The sequence below is a fragment of the Hermetia illucens genome, chromosome 6 (assembly GCF_905115235.1).
Source record: "Hermetia illucens chromosome 6, iHerIll2.2.curated.20191125, whole genome shotgun sequence".
Lineage (NCBI taxonomy): Eukaryota > Metazoa > Arthropoda > Insecta > Diptera > Stratiomyidae > Hermetia > Hermetia illucens.
The window spans coordinates 14234814-14250607 of record NC_051854.1 but is presented as its reverse complement, the minus strand read 5'-3'; the positions used below and the strand labels follow the sequence as shown (position 1 = coordinate 14250607).

General features: G+C 43.7%; 2 protein-coding genes across 2 annotated transcripts; one reads left to right on the top strand and one right to left on the bottom strand.

Annotated features, from left to right (window-relative positions):
• Positions 1–811: 811 nt before the first annotated feature.
• LOC119659034 (HEAT repeat-containing protein 1 homolog) lies at positions 812–12665 on the bottom strand. Its single transcript, XM_038066928.1, has 4 exons — positions 12309–12665; positions 6044–7219; positions 5735–5982; positions 812–5667 (listed from the first exon to the last, which is right to left on the bottom strand). The coding sequence occupies exons 2-4, from the start codon at positions 7207–7209 to the stop codon at positions 890–892; spliced, it is 6192 nt and encodes a 2063-aa protein (XP_037922856.1). The 5' UTR covers positions 7210–7219; positions 12309–12665; the 3' UTR covers positions 812–889.
• Positions 12666–12844: 179 nt separating this feature from the next.
• LOC119659035 lies at positions 12845–14331 on the top strand. The gene is made up of 3 exons (XM_038066930.1): positions 12845–12916; positions 13116–13201; positions 13954–14331. The coding sequence occupies exons 2-3, from the start codon at positions 13124–13126 to the stop codon at positions 14272–14274; spliced, it is 399 nt and encodes a 132-aa protein (XP_037922858.1). The 5' UTR covers positions 12845–12916; positions 13116–13123; the 3' UTR covers positions 14275–14331.
• Positions 14332–15794: the final 1463 nt, after the last annotated feature.

The following is a 15794-nucleotide window of genomic DNA, read 5'->3' as shown; positions in this document are numbered from 1 at the left end:
AGTCCAGTACGCATACGCCACCCGCAAAGCTTCCCGCGACACGCTTACGATATACCTCGTTGCCAAGAGCGTCAACCCATACCTCTGCGCTCTAGAGCAAGACAGACTGCGTTGAGCTCATCAGGAGATGTCGCCTGCTAGACGTAGGACTCCCTATATTTCCCATTAGCCTACTTAGCGCCGAAACTCCAACTGCAGCCTTGTTTGCTGCTGCTTTGATTTGCTCAAAAAAGATCATGTTTGAATCAAGTCACCCCATTGAAGTCACTCCCGACCAGAATCCTGTGCCTCCAAAGCATCAAGCCTGCGTCGAAAGTCCGGCACCGTCTCATTCGGCGTAAGAGACACACTAAAAAATGTTATTCCTGAACACCGAATCCAGACAAAGCCGCATCTTCGGCCTTGACTAAGAACCCTAAGGAGGGTGCCGTCTCGAACCCAGATAGCAGCTGTACCTGATATGTCAGGGTGCCATGAAACTGGGTCCTTGTTTTGGTACTGCTCACTGATGAGTATTATAGAAGTCTTGAAAAGTCTGTTTGCGAAACATATAAGAAGGGAAAAATAGACAAACTAACGTGAACCTAGTGTGTATGATGACGCAGAAAGATGGAGAACAGAAAGGTCCAAAACGGAAAGGCAAGTGATGATGTCTGAAGAAATTCGGAAACTTCAAGCAACTGAAAACCAAACACGGCAGCGCACGCCATAGAGTGAAGACTATGAAAGCGTGGGAAAAGACGGGAGGCTCAGTCATGGGCTAAAACGGCAAAGCATTTTACATACCTCACCCAGAAGCAAAACATATATCTAACTTTCTATATCATTTATTCATAAAACAATTGTCAATTAAAGTTATCAAAACTTCATATTTCCAGTTACAACATCCTTAAAAATACTCTTGAAGTGATATACCAAGCGATTTTTCCATTTCTTGTGTTCCACGCCTGCACGATTTCTCGACCCTCTCCACCTCATCTTCAAACAACTCAGCGATAAATGGCACTGTTTCCGGTAACAATGGAATAAACTGTTCTCCTAGTTTTTGAGCCATTTGAACGCAACAATTTATTGCGGCAATTCGAATTTCCGGATTGTTATTGCGTGTCTTCAAAAGGATTTGATAGTTGAGTCGTTTCCAGAGTGTGTCGTTGTGGGTAACAAGCGCCAATTGTGATAGACAGGATTGTAACGACCCTGTCAGTGATTCATCCTCGATGATAAGGGGATTCTGAAGCTGATCGACCAAGGGTTGCATTAAGATGTCGAAACGATGTTCATTGATGAAGTCCTTGCTGTCATGTAGGAATATTTTATGTAAGGTTTTCAGGATGTTCTTGATCAACAATTTGTTCTTCTGATTTGAGCCAGGGAAGTATAGATCCGATTCAGTTTTGGATGAATTGCATTGGTCCAGCAGTTCTGCAGCGTCTTTGATGATATCACTTGCGAATAGGACGAATAGTGATTTGAGGGCTTCTGCGATTTTCGCAGAAAGTACAAAGTAAGTTATAACTCGATCCTTTTCTTCATTTTTCCGCATGGCCCAGTCATAGACTTTTTGGTACAGAGGACGGAAGGAGCTTTCCGATAATTTCAAAACAAGCGAAACGAATGAGTCCAAAATTGACTCCTCTGTATTCTGGACATTTTCTTCTCCCACGATTTTCGCATTTTTCACTCGGAAGTCCAGAACGCTAATGTAAAAATCAGCGACATCCACTTGCAAGCTTTGGATGTCGTCACTAGAAGCGTTCGCGAAGCATTCATTCAGCAACTTCATGAGGTACTTGATTTCTACGTATTGCTGGGCGTCGGTAAGTTTGGTGTAGGTCTTCTCGCAGGCAGGTATGATGACTCGTAGAGGGATAGTTCCAGCTATTTTTCCCCAGATTGCTGTCAATTTAGTGATTATAATATTTGTTCGTGGCTCATTTGGGTACTTCTCCAGACGAACCCAAACTGTTACCAACGCGCTCAATATGTCTACCATGTACGGTCCCAGGAAAAGTGGGAGAGTATCGAAAAGTTTTTGAACGGAAGTTACGATTGCAATGGAAATATTATCGCATGGTTGCTCGGCTAGAATGTCTGCTTGTTCCTGCAAAACTTCGATAATGTACGGCATGAACTTCGAGAGATGGGAGATTGCATGCGCTTTTAAATTGGAGCAAATTTCCGTAGTAGCAAGAAGGACCGCAGCTAAAACAATTCTTGGCACTGAATCGTGTTTTTTCAGGATTTTGGTTAACTTTATCAAAATTTCCTTGAAGACGTCGGTGTGTTTTTCAGCCAGGAACCGAGAGAGTAATTTGATGGCGATTAGAGCGCTTTGTTGAATGTAAAGCATGTCATTCGGCGCTGATTGGTCTTTGTTGAAAATTGTCTCCAGGAAATCGTTCAGAGATTGAAGCAAATTGATCAAGTGCTCATCGTTGCAATTGATGAAGAAATCGGTTTTGTATTGCAGTTTTGCGATCAAGATTTCAATGACTTTCTTTCGAACACTTAGGAGCCTGTGCTGCATGAGGCCTTGGACCACGATTAGCAACATCTCAGGGGAGAGGAGGGAGATGGCGTTTTCCAATACATCGTAACAGTGATGCAGCATAACTTTCCAATATTGGAGCTGATTCGTATCTGAATTTTGTTCCATTGCTCCTGTAACTCGAGGAACATAGCACAGGATTTTGATGATGAACTCTTGGTAGTATGGTTTCATTGCTTTTGTCTCCTCGCCACTCAAGGCTGCGATTTGATTGAGGAATTCGGTCGATGATGTGAAAGCACTCATTATCTGAACGAGAACATATTTGAAATGTCGCAGTTCTTTTGGTTTGCATGTTTTCATATCGAGCAGGACAGTTTCGTCATCATCAGTTTCCATGGCTTCATCGGTGTCCGTTGGTAGCTTGCAGATATAATCGAATAAGGCCATGCAAGTGTCTAAGCCTACTTTTACATCAAAGTCCTTGATCAATGATAGCGCGAATTCAACTCTCTTGGGAACGTCACCTTTAGAGAACCGATGGGGCTGTGGAGTTTTACTCTTGTCATCATGCGTTACGTGCTTTACCATGAGAAGACAAAGGAAGATCCAAAGATGTTTTTCTGGCCCTAACGTCCGTATTAATTTCGTATATAACGGAAGCCTGCGATGCTCTGGCACATCAAGCGCGATAACAGAGAACTCCCTTAGTAAGTGTATGACTCGTTTGTCACGATCCTGATCGGAGTCTATTCCTGCCAAGGTTGGCACGATTGATTCAATGATTCGTGTGATTATCTGGAAACTGAACGCATCGTCATGACGGACTACAGATGATCCCATGAATGTGAAAATAACCATGATATTATCCAGCACTTGTGATGGAAATAGCGTGGCACATTTGGCGAGGAGTAGCAGGGCGTGATGATGGGTTTGGGGGTTCTGTGTGTCTCGGATACATTGAACGACCAGATTTACACGAAGCACCTCCCCCTTTAGATTCGAACAAACAGTCGGATCTTGCAGGCATTGAAGTAAAGCAGAAAGAACGAGTTGTTTGGCGTACTCGAAGTTGGACTGTTCCTCGAATTTCAAACATTGTTCAAGGATCTCTGCCAGCGGAACAATGATGGATTTGTGTCCAGCCATTTTCTTTTTGTTTTGTATGAGTTCCAGCAAAGTTATCCCCTTTTTCCATTGTGGATTATTGAAAACCTCGGGGTTGTGTGCGACCGGCTTATTTCGTTTGGTTTTTTCCGGTGACGTTGAGCTGCAAGCCTTCTGCATACCCTTCAGAATGGGCCCGATGAAGTCAGTGTTCAGCGTGATGCGTTTCACAAACTTATTGCCAGCAGAAACTAGTGCAGCGTCTTCGTTGAAAGTAAGCGCCGTAACCACTTCTTCCAGGAATTCAGATCTCAATTTCGGAGTGAGTTTGTCGTAAAGTTCTGTGTCGAAGTTTTCTAGTAAAGCCACAGCGATTGAGACTGGTTTAGCGTCGTGACTTGACTTCACGCGATGGCATTTGAAAATTTTCCGGATGAAAATTGAAGCGTTCGGCTCTTCGTTGACTAGTTTTATCGTGAACCCATCGATCTTTCTTATGATTAAATACAAAATACGCGATCGTACTCTATCCAGAATGGGAGTGTTCTCGTCCAGTTGCTCAACATATTCTAAAGTCTTCAGGCCGATGCCTACCAGTTTTTTAAATACGCGATTGTCGTTCACATGAATTAGCATATTCAGAACTTCCGCTTTGAGAGTGTTACTGGTCGCTGGTTTCTCAATAACGTCAATAAGTTGGCCGAGCGCATCTTTAATCTTCTTATCTTTCACTAATGAGAACAAGATGAGTGGAAACTGTTCGTGATCCATAATAATCTCATCAGATCTTTCCAGAATCGCCCGTACGAGCTGAGGATACGTGGAATAGAGACTGGTCAATGGGCTCTCATATATCATTTTCAAAGCCTCCAATGCGCATTCCCGAACAAATTCGGTTTTGTTACAGAGAGCGACCAGAACTTTCGCACAAGACTCGTTTGTAAGTCGTGTCGTGTTGTCAGCGCTCTTCACTGCAATTCCAAACAAACGAATCGCACGAATTTGTATTTCAAGATTTTTCTCCGACTCATCAACGCAATCTTGTAAGAAGTAAGTGGACAAAAACTCGAGTTTCTCTGTAAGCGTGGGGAATGATGTGGCTAGAATTGAGCTCAGCGCGCCAGAGTACTCTTTCTTTCCCTTTTCAGGTGAACTTTCGAAAGATTTAATCAGTAAAATCTCAAATATCTTCACGAACACAGGATTAGTTGTTGATTCTGAATGGGATTTAGTTATCTCAGCCTTCTCAGCTATAGTTTGTAGACAGTCAAGGAAAAGCGGAAGTGGAATTTCATTCTTTTTGATTGCTCCGTACCATCGCATGCCTTCACCAAGAGTCACTAATCTATATTTACTGCTTATCTCCAGGACATGTTGCACAAATTGTACGCTTAGTGTCACATTTGATTGATCCTTGTACGAGAAAATAATAATCAAAAAGCCAAGACTGTCGCGAGGATCAGTGAACGCTGACAAAAGATTTTCAACCTCCAATAATCTTTTCTGAGACTTCAAGAGCTCTTCATTTCGCGCACAAACCTCTTCAATATTCTTTAATTTCAAAGCCTGGTTTGCAATTTTTTTAAATAATGGATGAATGTCAGCCAAGTCGCTCACGACAACTTCCTTCAGGATCAGACGTTCATGTTCCGACATAGGGAAGAGAAATGGGACAATGGCTAATATAATCCTGTGTACGGGGCCGTCTTTCCAGACTGACTTGCGCGCAAGATGTTTCACAGTTTCGACCAGTACCTTCGTCCATCTCTCGCTCTTAGGCTTCCTTTTATACAGAATTTCAATTAATTTCAGAGCAGTAGTCTCTAATCCAAGCAAAGCGACCATCCTGGCTGTAGGTAAATTCAAAATTTCCAGCAAAACTTTCGGTTCGTCGTCACTCAATCGATCTAGAAGACAATCCTTCAGAACTGCATCGTCTTTCGATAGTGAAAGCTTCTCAATGTTGTCTACCAGAAACTTGACCGCTTCGACCCGATTCCGTGCCTGATAATGATAAAGGTTTGCGTAAATTTCGGCATTGTCCTCGGAATAGAGCGACTTCAAGTGGAAAGCTGTAAAGAGACATGTATCACATCAAAAAGATATAATTAGACTGCGCGTTGTCCTTTCCAAACCTACCTAGAGCTGATTTCAAAACTTCACGTCTTGACTCTGAAATATTTTCTCGTCCTTGCATTGTCTCTTTCAATACAAACTCAAATTCCTCCGGGTATTGGTTTTCCAGTCGTTGCAGAATTCCAGAATACCAGCCTTGGACGTCTACTCCGACCATCAGAACATCCTCATCATCTGAGTCGATTTCAATGACTCCATCGTCTTGGTGATGATCGTTATGCTTCTGATTGCGATAGTTATCAAGAACGCATCTGGGGGCCAGGGCACACTGGTAAAATTATTGTCAAAATAATGAAAAATCATGATACGGACCTGATCAAATTAATCGCCTCACCACCTTTGAGGTGCACAATCATAAGAAAGTTTTCCAAAAACGATTGACACTTTTGCCAGTCGTCTCCCTTCGTCTGAACTACCTGCAAGCACCCGCCGACAAGTGGCTCACACAGTGAACTAACCACTGCTCCTTGTTTCGCGAGTGTGTCAATCGACGCGGGAATCCATTCATGCGAAATCAGCTTTTTCAATGCATCCAGTGAAAGTTGCTGCACATTCGCGGATTGATTTTGGAAAATCAGTATAAGCAGCGAGAGAGCACCTCGATGTAGCCTTGCATGTTCCACTTGACTCACTTTCGATATCAGCGCCTGCAGCAATTTAGATGAAAGCTGAGTCTTCGCAACCAGTTGAGCTGCAATCATATATGCGGCGGCACAAAAATCCAGCACTTTTGAGCTCATCCCCTTTAGGACAGATGAAAGGAGCGTTGAAACATGCCATTCTGCTATTTCAGAGGCGTACTCAAGAGCGCCAATGACAGACGTGCAATAGAATGCAAACTGAGCCTGCAAAGTGTGTGCTTTCGTGTCGAGTTCTTTCACGGCATCGACTGTCGACTTACAAATGAATTTCAAAAAAGCTGGATCGGATGCGGCTCGATTCAAAACGGCTGATCGCGAAAGTGGCACCCCAGGACCTTGAACGGGCAACAGCCAACTCCAGTCATCGTTGGTATTCTTGAATGTCAGGACTTGCAGGCATCGAATAAACATCTTCGTTTCGTGATACGGAAAGATTAGCTGCAGAAGTTCGCTCCTATTAAATCGATGGATATGGTAGCGACGAATGAGCCATTCGAGACACATGTGAGCTGGTTGCAGCATGAAATACGGCGACAAGCAGTAGAAGAAACGTTTTATCGTCTGGTTCAATTGCTTATTTACTTCTTGACTCTCTACGGAACGTTCGAAGGTCATTGTGGTGCGATCAAAAAGAGTCTGCTCGAATTGTAAAAAGACTGGATTCAGGGCGGCGAGTTCCATGAGGCCATTGTAGCCAATTTCAAAAATTGTCGAGCGATCTTTTTCGGCTGCTTCTTTAGGGTCGAAGAGGATCGATGGTCGCTTTTTGCTGTCGAATAGAATCGACGTTTGGGGTGCGGCCAGGCGGCGCAATTGTTCTGCTAAAGACGTTGACATTGTGGATTATCTGTAAGGAAAATTGATGAAATGAGTTGGTTTGAGGATAATCGTTGGACATTTTGGGACGGGATATCTCGTTTTTTAGTCGCTTCATAAGAGAAGCAAATACTGTACTCAACAATGTAATAATATATGTAAGCTTTTCGGTGATATCAAGAGGTTTGTTTAGATAATACCCAAAGAGGTGTATCCTTACGCATTCACCGACAGTATGACTGATATGGATTGGTTGATATTGAGGGGTCAAAAGTGCTAGAAACAGAGAGAGAAGAGATTTTTGGGTACGAAACTTAGTATGCTCGGGATTACAATTGGTAAACTATTTCTTAGTTTTCAGTTTAAAACTGGAGCCCTAAATTTATCTACAATAATGAACTGTTTAGGCAACAAGTGACAATGAAGGTTCGAGGGATTTACGTCAGGACCTATCATACAAACGTAAACTAACGACCCATTTTGATTATAGATTCTATTTGGAAACAGAATCAGATGCTTCCCGTGATTACAAGAGCAGCACCTATTTATATTGAAGCAGAAGAATTCGATAGAGTCCAAGCTTAGTATTCACGATGGATGCAGGCTTTGTATTCATAACGGTGGCAGCTTTGCCGCACTTAAGGAGCACGGAAGGCAAATAAGCAGATTTACGAGAATAGTAACTGGGAAGCAAAGAATGCGAACGTTGTTATCCAGGCAGCCGACTTGTCGAAAGCCGGACACAAAGACGTTACTTTGCCTACCGATCGACGAGTCGCGACGGACAAGACAAGACACGCAAGCACTATTGATCATCGTGGATCAAGTCAGGTTTGCCAGGAATTGTGGAACTTCTGACGCGATACACACCCTCTCCATACTGTATTTTTAGATCTAGAGAAGTCGCGTGCCACATGAATTCATCTGGTATGCATTGTGGCAACATCTAATGTTAGAAGAACTCGTGCTCTGCGTTAAATTGCTCCCCACGCAATTCAATGAGTAAAGCCGGAGTATATCATAACCGCTTTCTGGTCTGTCGGTCTTCATCAGGAAACCATATTCTATGTTTTTGCCGTGGACACTGCAATCTCCAGCGCCTTACGCATTGCACCGACCGTGGAACAATTATGAGAGAGGCACCTTAGATAGTATAGTTATGCTAATCACGTTCACTAGCTAAGATCGGTCTGCACATAGGAGTCAATGGACAAAAACCAAAAGGCTAAACTACGGTGGCATGTTACGCTAGATGGTAAATTACTTCATCGACTTCACCTAGATCAAGCCTCTGACCGACAAATATTGGGAATTCGATTCAGAAGAACCGATTCTGCCACTGAACAGGACAAAAGCTAAAGGAGAAAAAAAAGTGAACTCCACACTTACAACATAAATAACAACCCAATCATAAAGAACGATACGATATATTTTTTATCCACGATGATGAGCAGTTGCAGAGGTAGAAGGAGCCCTTTCCAATGATTTTGAATGATAAGCATTCCATGAAGTTCCAGGTCTTGTGGATGATAGATATAGCAAGACACCATAATGTGCAGATACCGAAATTACCGTTGCTATCAACGCACTCAAGCGAAGTGGAATCACCGGCTTTCATGGTTCTCCAGCGGAACTTTTTAATGCAATTCCTGCAGAATTGCTACTTCCATTCCTTCGTAAATCCTGGGAATCAAACATTCTTCCAATCTTTTCCAGTGAATGGAAAAAGGGAATGATCATTGAGATTTTGAAGAAGCGCATCCGATGGACCCTGCCTAAGATGGAGCGATGGTGTAAGCCAGGACGCTAGACAGCTTTTAGGGATATCGACTTGGTGGTCATCAAGGAGGAGGAACCCCAGACAAACAGCCAACCTTTTCTGCTCCGTATAAACGGAGAATGCCTGGAGGCACTGGGAAAGGTAGACTATAAAGTGCAGTTCGGAGTCAGGAATGCAAAGGTGAAAGTGTTCCGCTCTGCAGAATCGGACGACGACCTGGATCCAATCGACGCCGCCAACGAGCTGTTGGAGGAGATAAAGGTCGACGGTCCGACGAAACCCCTACGCGAGTAGGTCATGCTGAGGGTAACGCAATTAAATCTACAGCACTCGAAGTGCGCCTCGGCTAATCTGCTTGTCTTCCTAAAGGAAAACATCGACATCGCCCTAATACAGGAGTCTTGGGTCGGAGGCGATCGAACCATCAAAGGGCTCCAAAGCAAATATTATAAGTTCTTTCACAGCACACGAGACGCTGATCAGGACAGATGTAGAGCATATATCCTCACGAGGAAGAGGCTGCACGCTTTTCTGTATCCGGACTTGAATTCCAGCGACCTAGTCGTGGTCAAACTGGAGCAGGCGGGGGCAGAGAACGTGTATAAGAAGAATTACAACATTTGACGAGCGCCATAGCAACGAAGAAGGCCAACATGTTGGTAGGCTGCGACGCCAATGCAAGGCATACGCTTTGGGACAGCTCGGAAATAAACGAAAGAGGGGAGTCATTCTTTCGTTATTTTACTACTACTTTTATTACTAAAAACCAAACTTTCCATTTCTCCAGCTCGGAGAACTGTGACGGTTAGAGGAGGTTCTTGATATTACCCTATTAACCGACAATGGGATTCTTAGTGTGAAGAACTGGAGAGTGCCTGACCAGAGATCCTTATCAGATCACAGTTGGATTTTTTTCAGTCTAGATCTTGTCGCAGAGGTCTCAGAACCACAGGGGGATCGACTGGGGAAAGTTTGGTCAAGTAATTAAGAACAAACTGTCCGGTACGCAAATTGGTAAAATTGATACGGCAGACGAAGTGGAATCAAAGGTCGGGGATCTGGAAAAGCCATTCGATATCGCCTTCAAAGACTTGTGCCTTGCTAAATACAGCAAGAAGACACTGCTACCGTCGTGGAATGAAGATCACTCCAGCCTCAGAAAGCTGACCAGGGAAATCTTCAACATCTGCTACAGGCATAAATATTTGCAGCTATAAAAAGACTGCTTGAAGAAGTACCAAGCCGGCCGCCTCTTGGCGGTCTTGGTTGGATTATTTTCAGAACATCGAAAGCACCAGCAAATCCCCGAGGCTCAGTAAGATTCTGTCCAAGGAACATTCTTCTGGTGAAACCTTGGAGCTGCTGATTCAGACGCACTTTCCCGCCAGCGAGGAGGACTGTGAGTTACAGCCTTGTATGGAGGGTTTGCGGCCACCCCACCCGTGCGAGATTGTTAAATCCCTGGAAATGGGTAAGATAGGTTGGGTTATCTTTTCCGCACATAAATCTCCGGGTCCAGCAGGAAAGAGTTGTGCCATGGCTTTTCGAGATTTACTGGAGCTGTATTTTGTGGGGATACGTCCCAAAAATCCTAGAGACGCACACGAGTGGTTTTCATATCGAAAGCGAGCAGGCGCGGCTATGAGATCGCGGAGGACTTTCGACCAACCAGCCTCACCTTTTTCGTGTTGAAGATTGTAAGGCGCGTCCTGGATATCCACTTAAGGACGATTATGGAGATAGCGCCTTTCTCTAAGTCCCAGCATGCCTACCTCAAAGGTAAATTCACAGAAACTGCTCTCCAGGAAGTAACTGACACGGTTTTGCGGTCATTGCAGTACAAACAGTATACGCTAGCTGCGCTCGTGGATATAGAGCGAGCATTCAAAAACGTTAGTACGAACGCCATCAAGGAAGCCTTGACCAGTATTGGATGCTCTGGTGCTCTGGTTAATAGTGATGGATGAAATTTGGCGGGGGTGAAGGTAGTGGCGTATTCCGATGACTTGGTGATGTTAGTGTCAGGGATGTTTCCATCCATTATAAGTGGCATCATGGAAGGAGCGTTCCGAAAGGTGTGGGTTGTTGTATGACTATATTGTATAGTGGCAGGCTTTCAGCAAAGAGTACAATAGAACGAAGCGTGCAATGCCGTCAGACTACGTGAGTCCGGATGCTGGACAACGAAGCCCTATGGCCACAGTAAAATCCTAGAGGAAGAACCTTGTCGTCTGAGTCAACACCAAATCGCTAAAGGAGAACGTCTAAGTGATGGCACCAGGAAACACTGTATTCACATTGACTTGTTAGTCATGATGCAATAGGCGAAAACTCTTAAGCTTATTAGGGTAATCAGCCCCGAGTTTGCACGGGACTCATCTGAAGTAGCTCCGAGCACAAGGCCTTACCGTAGGTTAACTGTGGGGGCTCCGAGGGCATATCTCCCAGAAGAATTCATGGGGAAGCGTTCTCATCATCATCGTCAACGCGGTTTTGCGTCGAGATTCACCAATTCGATATCCCTAAAAGCTGTCTAGCGCCCTGATCTAAGCCATAGCTCTATCTCAGACAGAGTCTGCCCCGTTTCCTTTTTCTATCATGGATAATGTCCTTATAGATTTCATCCTCTTCCATATGGATTAAATGTCTCATCCACAACCTGATGACCATGGTATCACTCATAGGCTTTTCGTTATGGAAGCTATGGAATCGTCCATCCTCATATAGGGAGCCAAAAATTCTTCGGAGGATTCTTATCTCGAACACGGTCAAGAGTTAGGGATGTGTTCTTAGCCCGGGTATTTGCGGTTGGCCCCCTCGTTGGAGTTTTATGGTGGCTGTAGGTTTGGCAGAGCTCCTTGTAGGCTCGAGTTTGGAGTTGTGTTGTACAACACCCGCGCCTCGTATCCACTGGTATGAATGCTGAGCCTGCATTGGGTACAAACTAATGCCACTAACTATGCCGGTCACGGTGGGGTTCTGAGTGTGCTCTCCATATCAATCTGTGTCCGCAGAGGACCGTAAAATTATGACTACACGGCAGGTGCTAACGTTAAGCCAACAGAACTTAATGTTATCAGGAAACCACAATTAATAGAGATTAATGGAGATTTGGCGCGACATTTTTTACAGAAAAAATTAATTTCGCTTTGCTATTAAAAGGGATTTGTACATAAGTTCAACATCAAAGCCACATATTGGCTTCTCTAATATTTCATAAGGCAAATGAGACTACATAAGGCACTTCTAGATGTCCATAGTTGAAGGTGTTCGAATACAAATATCTGCAACTGTCTTAGCTTCATTCATGCAATCATATAGAATCGGGGGAAAGACTTACAAACTCGGTTTTATGCGCTTAATTCCCAAAATCACTAGTCACTTCTTGTGGATTTATATACTATATAACGTAAACGCGTATTTTTCACAAATTATGAACTATTTATCCAACGTAAACAACAGAAAAATTCATATTTCTCATGTCTTCAATCATTTCAAAACAAGATGCTAAATACACGTGAAATGAAATGTCAAAGTATGACGTTTCTTTATCCGCATCTGAAGTTAGCTAAGATTGATGCGAGAATTCGAATCATGTGTGGGGGTGTGCAGCCGGAAATTGTTCGATATTCAAAAGCATATACGCTCACCTATTTTGAATTTCAGTTTGATTAATGATAGTAGCTTACGTTTTCCACCAACTTTTAGGTAAAATTATAACATCCGTGGTTCTAATCTTGTTTTAGGAAACAGTCTGGACTGACTTCTGCCTATTTTTAGCGAGAAAAGTTATAAAAAGCAGTTCCGATTTCTGTTTTTTTCCCCCTACCAACTTCACATCGCAATTAACTTTCGAAAAATATCTCGAGACTCGTTCGAAACTTCAAGTGTTCGAGACTCGCCGCCGGACATCTTTCTTTTCGTAATTACACAGAGAAACGTGTAGAGGTGATTGAAATTATTTTTGTAAATTTCTCCGTAAATAGTCCTAATTAACTTTTAACGTAAGGTCCTATTAAAGGGCGTGTTTTGAGTTTTATCCTCATACTCGATTTGTGAACGTTGTGGCATTTACTACTAGAAAATTCGAGCTTTAATTTGTTCGCACGTGTATTTGACATTTGCAATTTTTCTTCCGTCATTTCAGCAATCAAAATGCAGATCTTTGTACGCGGTTTCGATGAAGTTGAATCCTTGGAAGTCCAGGGGGATGCTACCATTAAGGATATTAAGGTAAGATCGAGTAAACATGACTGGGAAAGCGGCATTTTGTTGGTTAACTGCGACCATTGGGAGTTCAGTGGTTGTGGCGGTGCGGCGTTTGCCTCTGTCATAGCCAGGTTGGCGGATTGTGTTGTGTATTGCATTATTTCACGCAATGATAGCGTGAGCAAAGTCTCCAGTCAACCTCGACTTTAATTGATTTGATCAGAAAGTGCTGTGGATGATAAAATGCTTTGAGGCGGAGTCAAGCGAGACGCATCTGACCATTTTTATGCCGAAGCATATTAGGATGGTTACGGAATCAACTTCCAAAGGAGGAATGTACAAATCTGGTGCGGACTGGTGATGGCTAGGAATAATTTCTAAAAGCCTCGATCCATCCCTCTTAACTGACAATTGTTCGCGGACGATGTTTGGTATTCAAAACGTAACTCAACGTCCCTCGGCTTTCATTGAGAAGTTCTTCACTTTCGATGCGATTTTAGATACTTCATATCCAGATTTGCTCATCAAAATGTTGATACTAGAAGCATTCTAGTGTCTTAAAATTCACCAAAGAACGGAAGTACTTGTTTTTGCTGAAAATCAAGTCCGAGGGACTATTTCTTCCTCAACCGGTTGACCACTCCCGATTGCAACACTTCTTTCCAACCGCCGAACCCTATTCCAATATATGCGCTCGCCTTACAACGACCAGCCCATCTCTCTCGCAGACTTGTACAAAAATTTACTGAATTTACTAATCTTTCTTTCCATTTCAGAATGAAATCTCCATCCGCAAGGGATTCGAGTGCGAAGACATCGTGCTAAACAATGCTGGTATTGTGTTAGCCGACGACGCCACCGTGAGCAGCTTGTCCAGCTTCGAATTGGACGTGACCGTTCCATTGTTGGGTGGTAAAGTGCACGGTTCCCTGGCTCGTGCCGGCAAAGTGAAGGGACAAACACCCAAAGTAGAGAAGCAGGAGAAGAAAAAGAAGAAGACCGGACGTGCCAAGCGACGAATCCAATACAACCGACGATTTGTTAATGTTGTCCAAGCCTTCGGTCGTCGTCGTGGTCCAAATGCTAATTCCGCTTAAAATGTGAATAATTTGCAAAATAAAATAAAAAAAAACTTTTTTTCCATAAAAACAAAATATGTTTTTTTACTTTACTCCCCATTTTTGGAAGATGTTTCTAGTTCCAGCGGTGGAAAGAGATGTAGCTTATAAAGGGCGTAGTCCCAGGCAAGGTGGTATCTACTGACGACAGCGCATAGTATTTCTGGAGAAAGCGGGATTCAGTCTTACACAGAGTTCTTTGCTCTTGGTGCATCGCCGGGTAAACCACCTCATCCTCCTCCTTAGCTCTTTGAGGACATCAATATTTAACCGCCATCACATACCAATATTTAGGTCCTTATTTTTCTTACCTAGGAAAGGACTTGTTTGATAAATAAGGAAGTTGTCACTATTTTGCCATTTAGTTGATCTATTTCTGTGTCGTCGAAAAATCTTAATGGGGTCCTGAACATTGGAGCGTTGGAGGCAAGACAGCAGAAAACATTCGGAAGGATGATGTCTGTACAGTCGATGGTGGGGCATGGATGCGCTTTCATTTCACTTGGTGGCAAAATAATTAAACTGAATATGGATGCCTGAGAAAAGGGGAGGTCAAGAAAAGGATTAGCCTTGGGTGAGAAGAGTGAAGATATATGGATATTTCCCAAAATCTTGAGGTAAAAGTTTAGCTAGTTACCCTAGGAGAAAACCCTTAAAGTAAATTTTGTTTAAGAATTGTTGCCTCACCTCTGTGATGTGAATTCTGAATACCTTGGGCACTTTTGGTTTCAAATAAGACCTTCACCCCATCCCTTTTAAAAAAAAAAATAATCCGATGATAGAAGAAGAGTAGGTGATGCCAGACACATCATCGGAGCCAGGAGACAGTAGCCGTCGAGAGCAGCACACTCGGTGCCAACCGTTGCACTGCTGTGCTGAAACCAAAAGCAGGGACGTCCCCAGAGCGCGGCGACAGACACTAGCTCGTCTGCCGCCTGGAATCCACTGCCGTCAAGCTGGGTGTAGCGAGTACCAGACACAGTGCTCCTAACCCGAAAATTTTGATCTCGAGGAATCCCTCAAAAGCAAAGACTGACAAGAACACCGGTCACCGGAAATCGGCTAAGAAGCGAAGGTCCGCTGGTCTCCTATTTAAGAGCCAGTACCAGAAGACCATGCATATTCTCATACATGCACTGGAAAAGCTCGACTATAAACTGTGGTTCGGGATCAGGAACGCAAAGGTAAAAGTGTTTCCCTCCGCAAAACCGGACGACGACCTGAATCCAATCGACCCCGCCAACGAGCTGTTGGAGGAGATGAGGATCGGCGGTCCAACGGGGACCGACGAACCCTCGACGCAAGCAGGTCATGTTGAGGATAACGCAGATAAATCTACAGCACTCGAAGTGCGCCTCGGGTAATCTGCTTGTCTTTCTCCTACAGGAAGACATCGCACTAATACAGGAATCTTGGGTTGAAAGGGCTCCAAAACAAATACTTTAATTTATTTCACAGCACACAGACGCTTATCAGGAGGGACCTAGGGCATGTATCCT

Coding starts and splice junctions, on each gene's coding strand:
- LOC119659034 (XM_038066928.1), bottom strand. CDS start 7,209: ATGTCAACGTCTTTAGCAGAACAATTGCGCCGCCTGGCCGCACCCCAA. Junction 5,983..6,043: donor GAGGCGATTAATTTGATCAG/GTCCGTATCATG, acceptor CCTGGCCCCCAG/ATGCGTTCTTGATAACTATC. Junction 5,668..5,734: donor AGTTTTGAAATCAGCTCTAG/GTAGGTTTGGAA, acceptor GTCTCTTTACAG/CTTTCCACTTGAAGTCGCTC.
- LOC119659035 (XM_038066930.1), top strand. CDS start 13,124: ATGCAGATCTTTGTACGCGGTTTCGATGAAGTTGAATCCTTGGAAGTC. Junction 13,202..13,953: donor CTACCATTAAGGATATTAAG/GTAAGATCGAGT, acceptor TTTCCATTTCAG/AATGAAATCTCCATCCGCAA.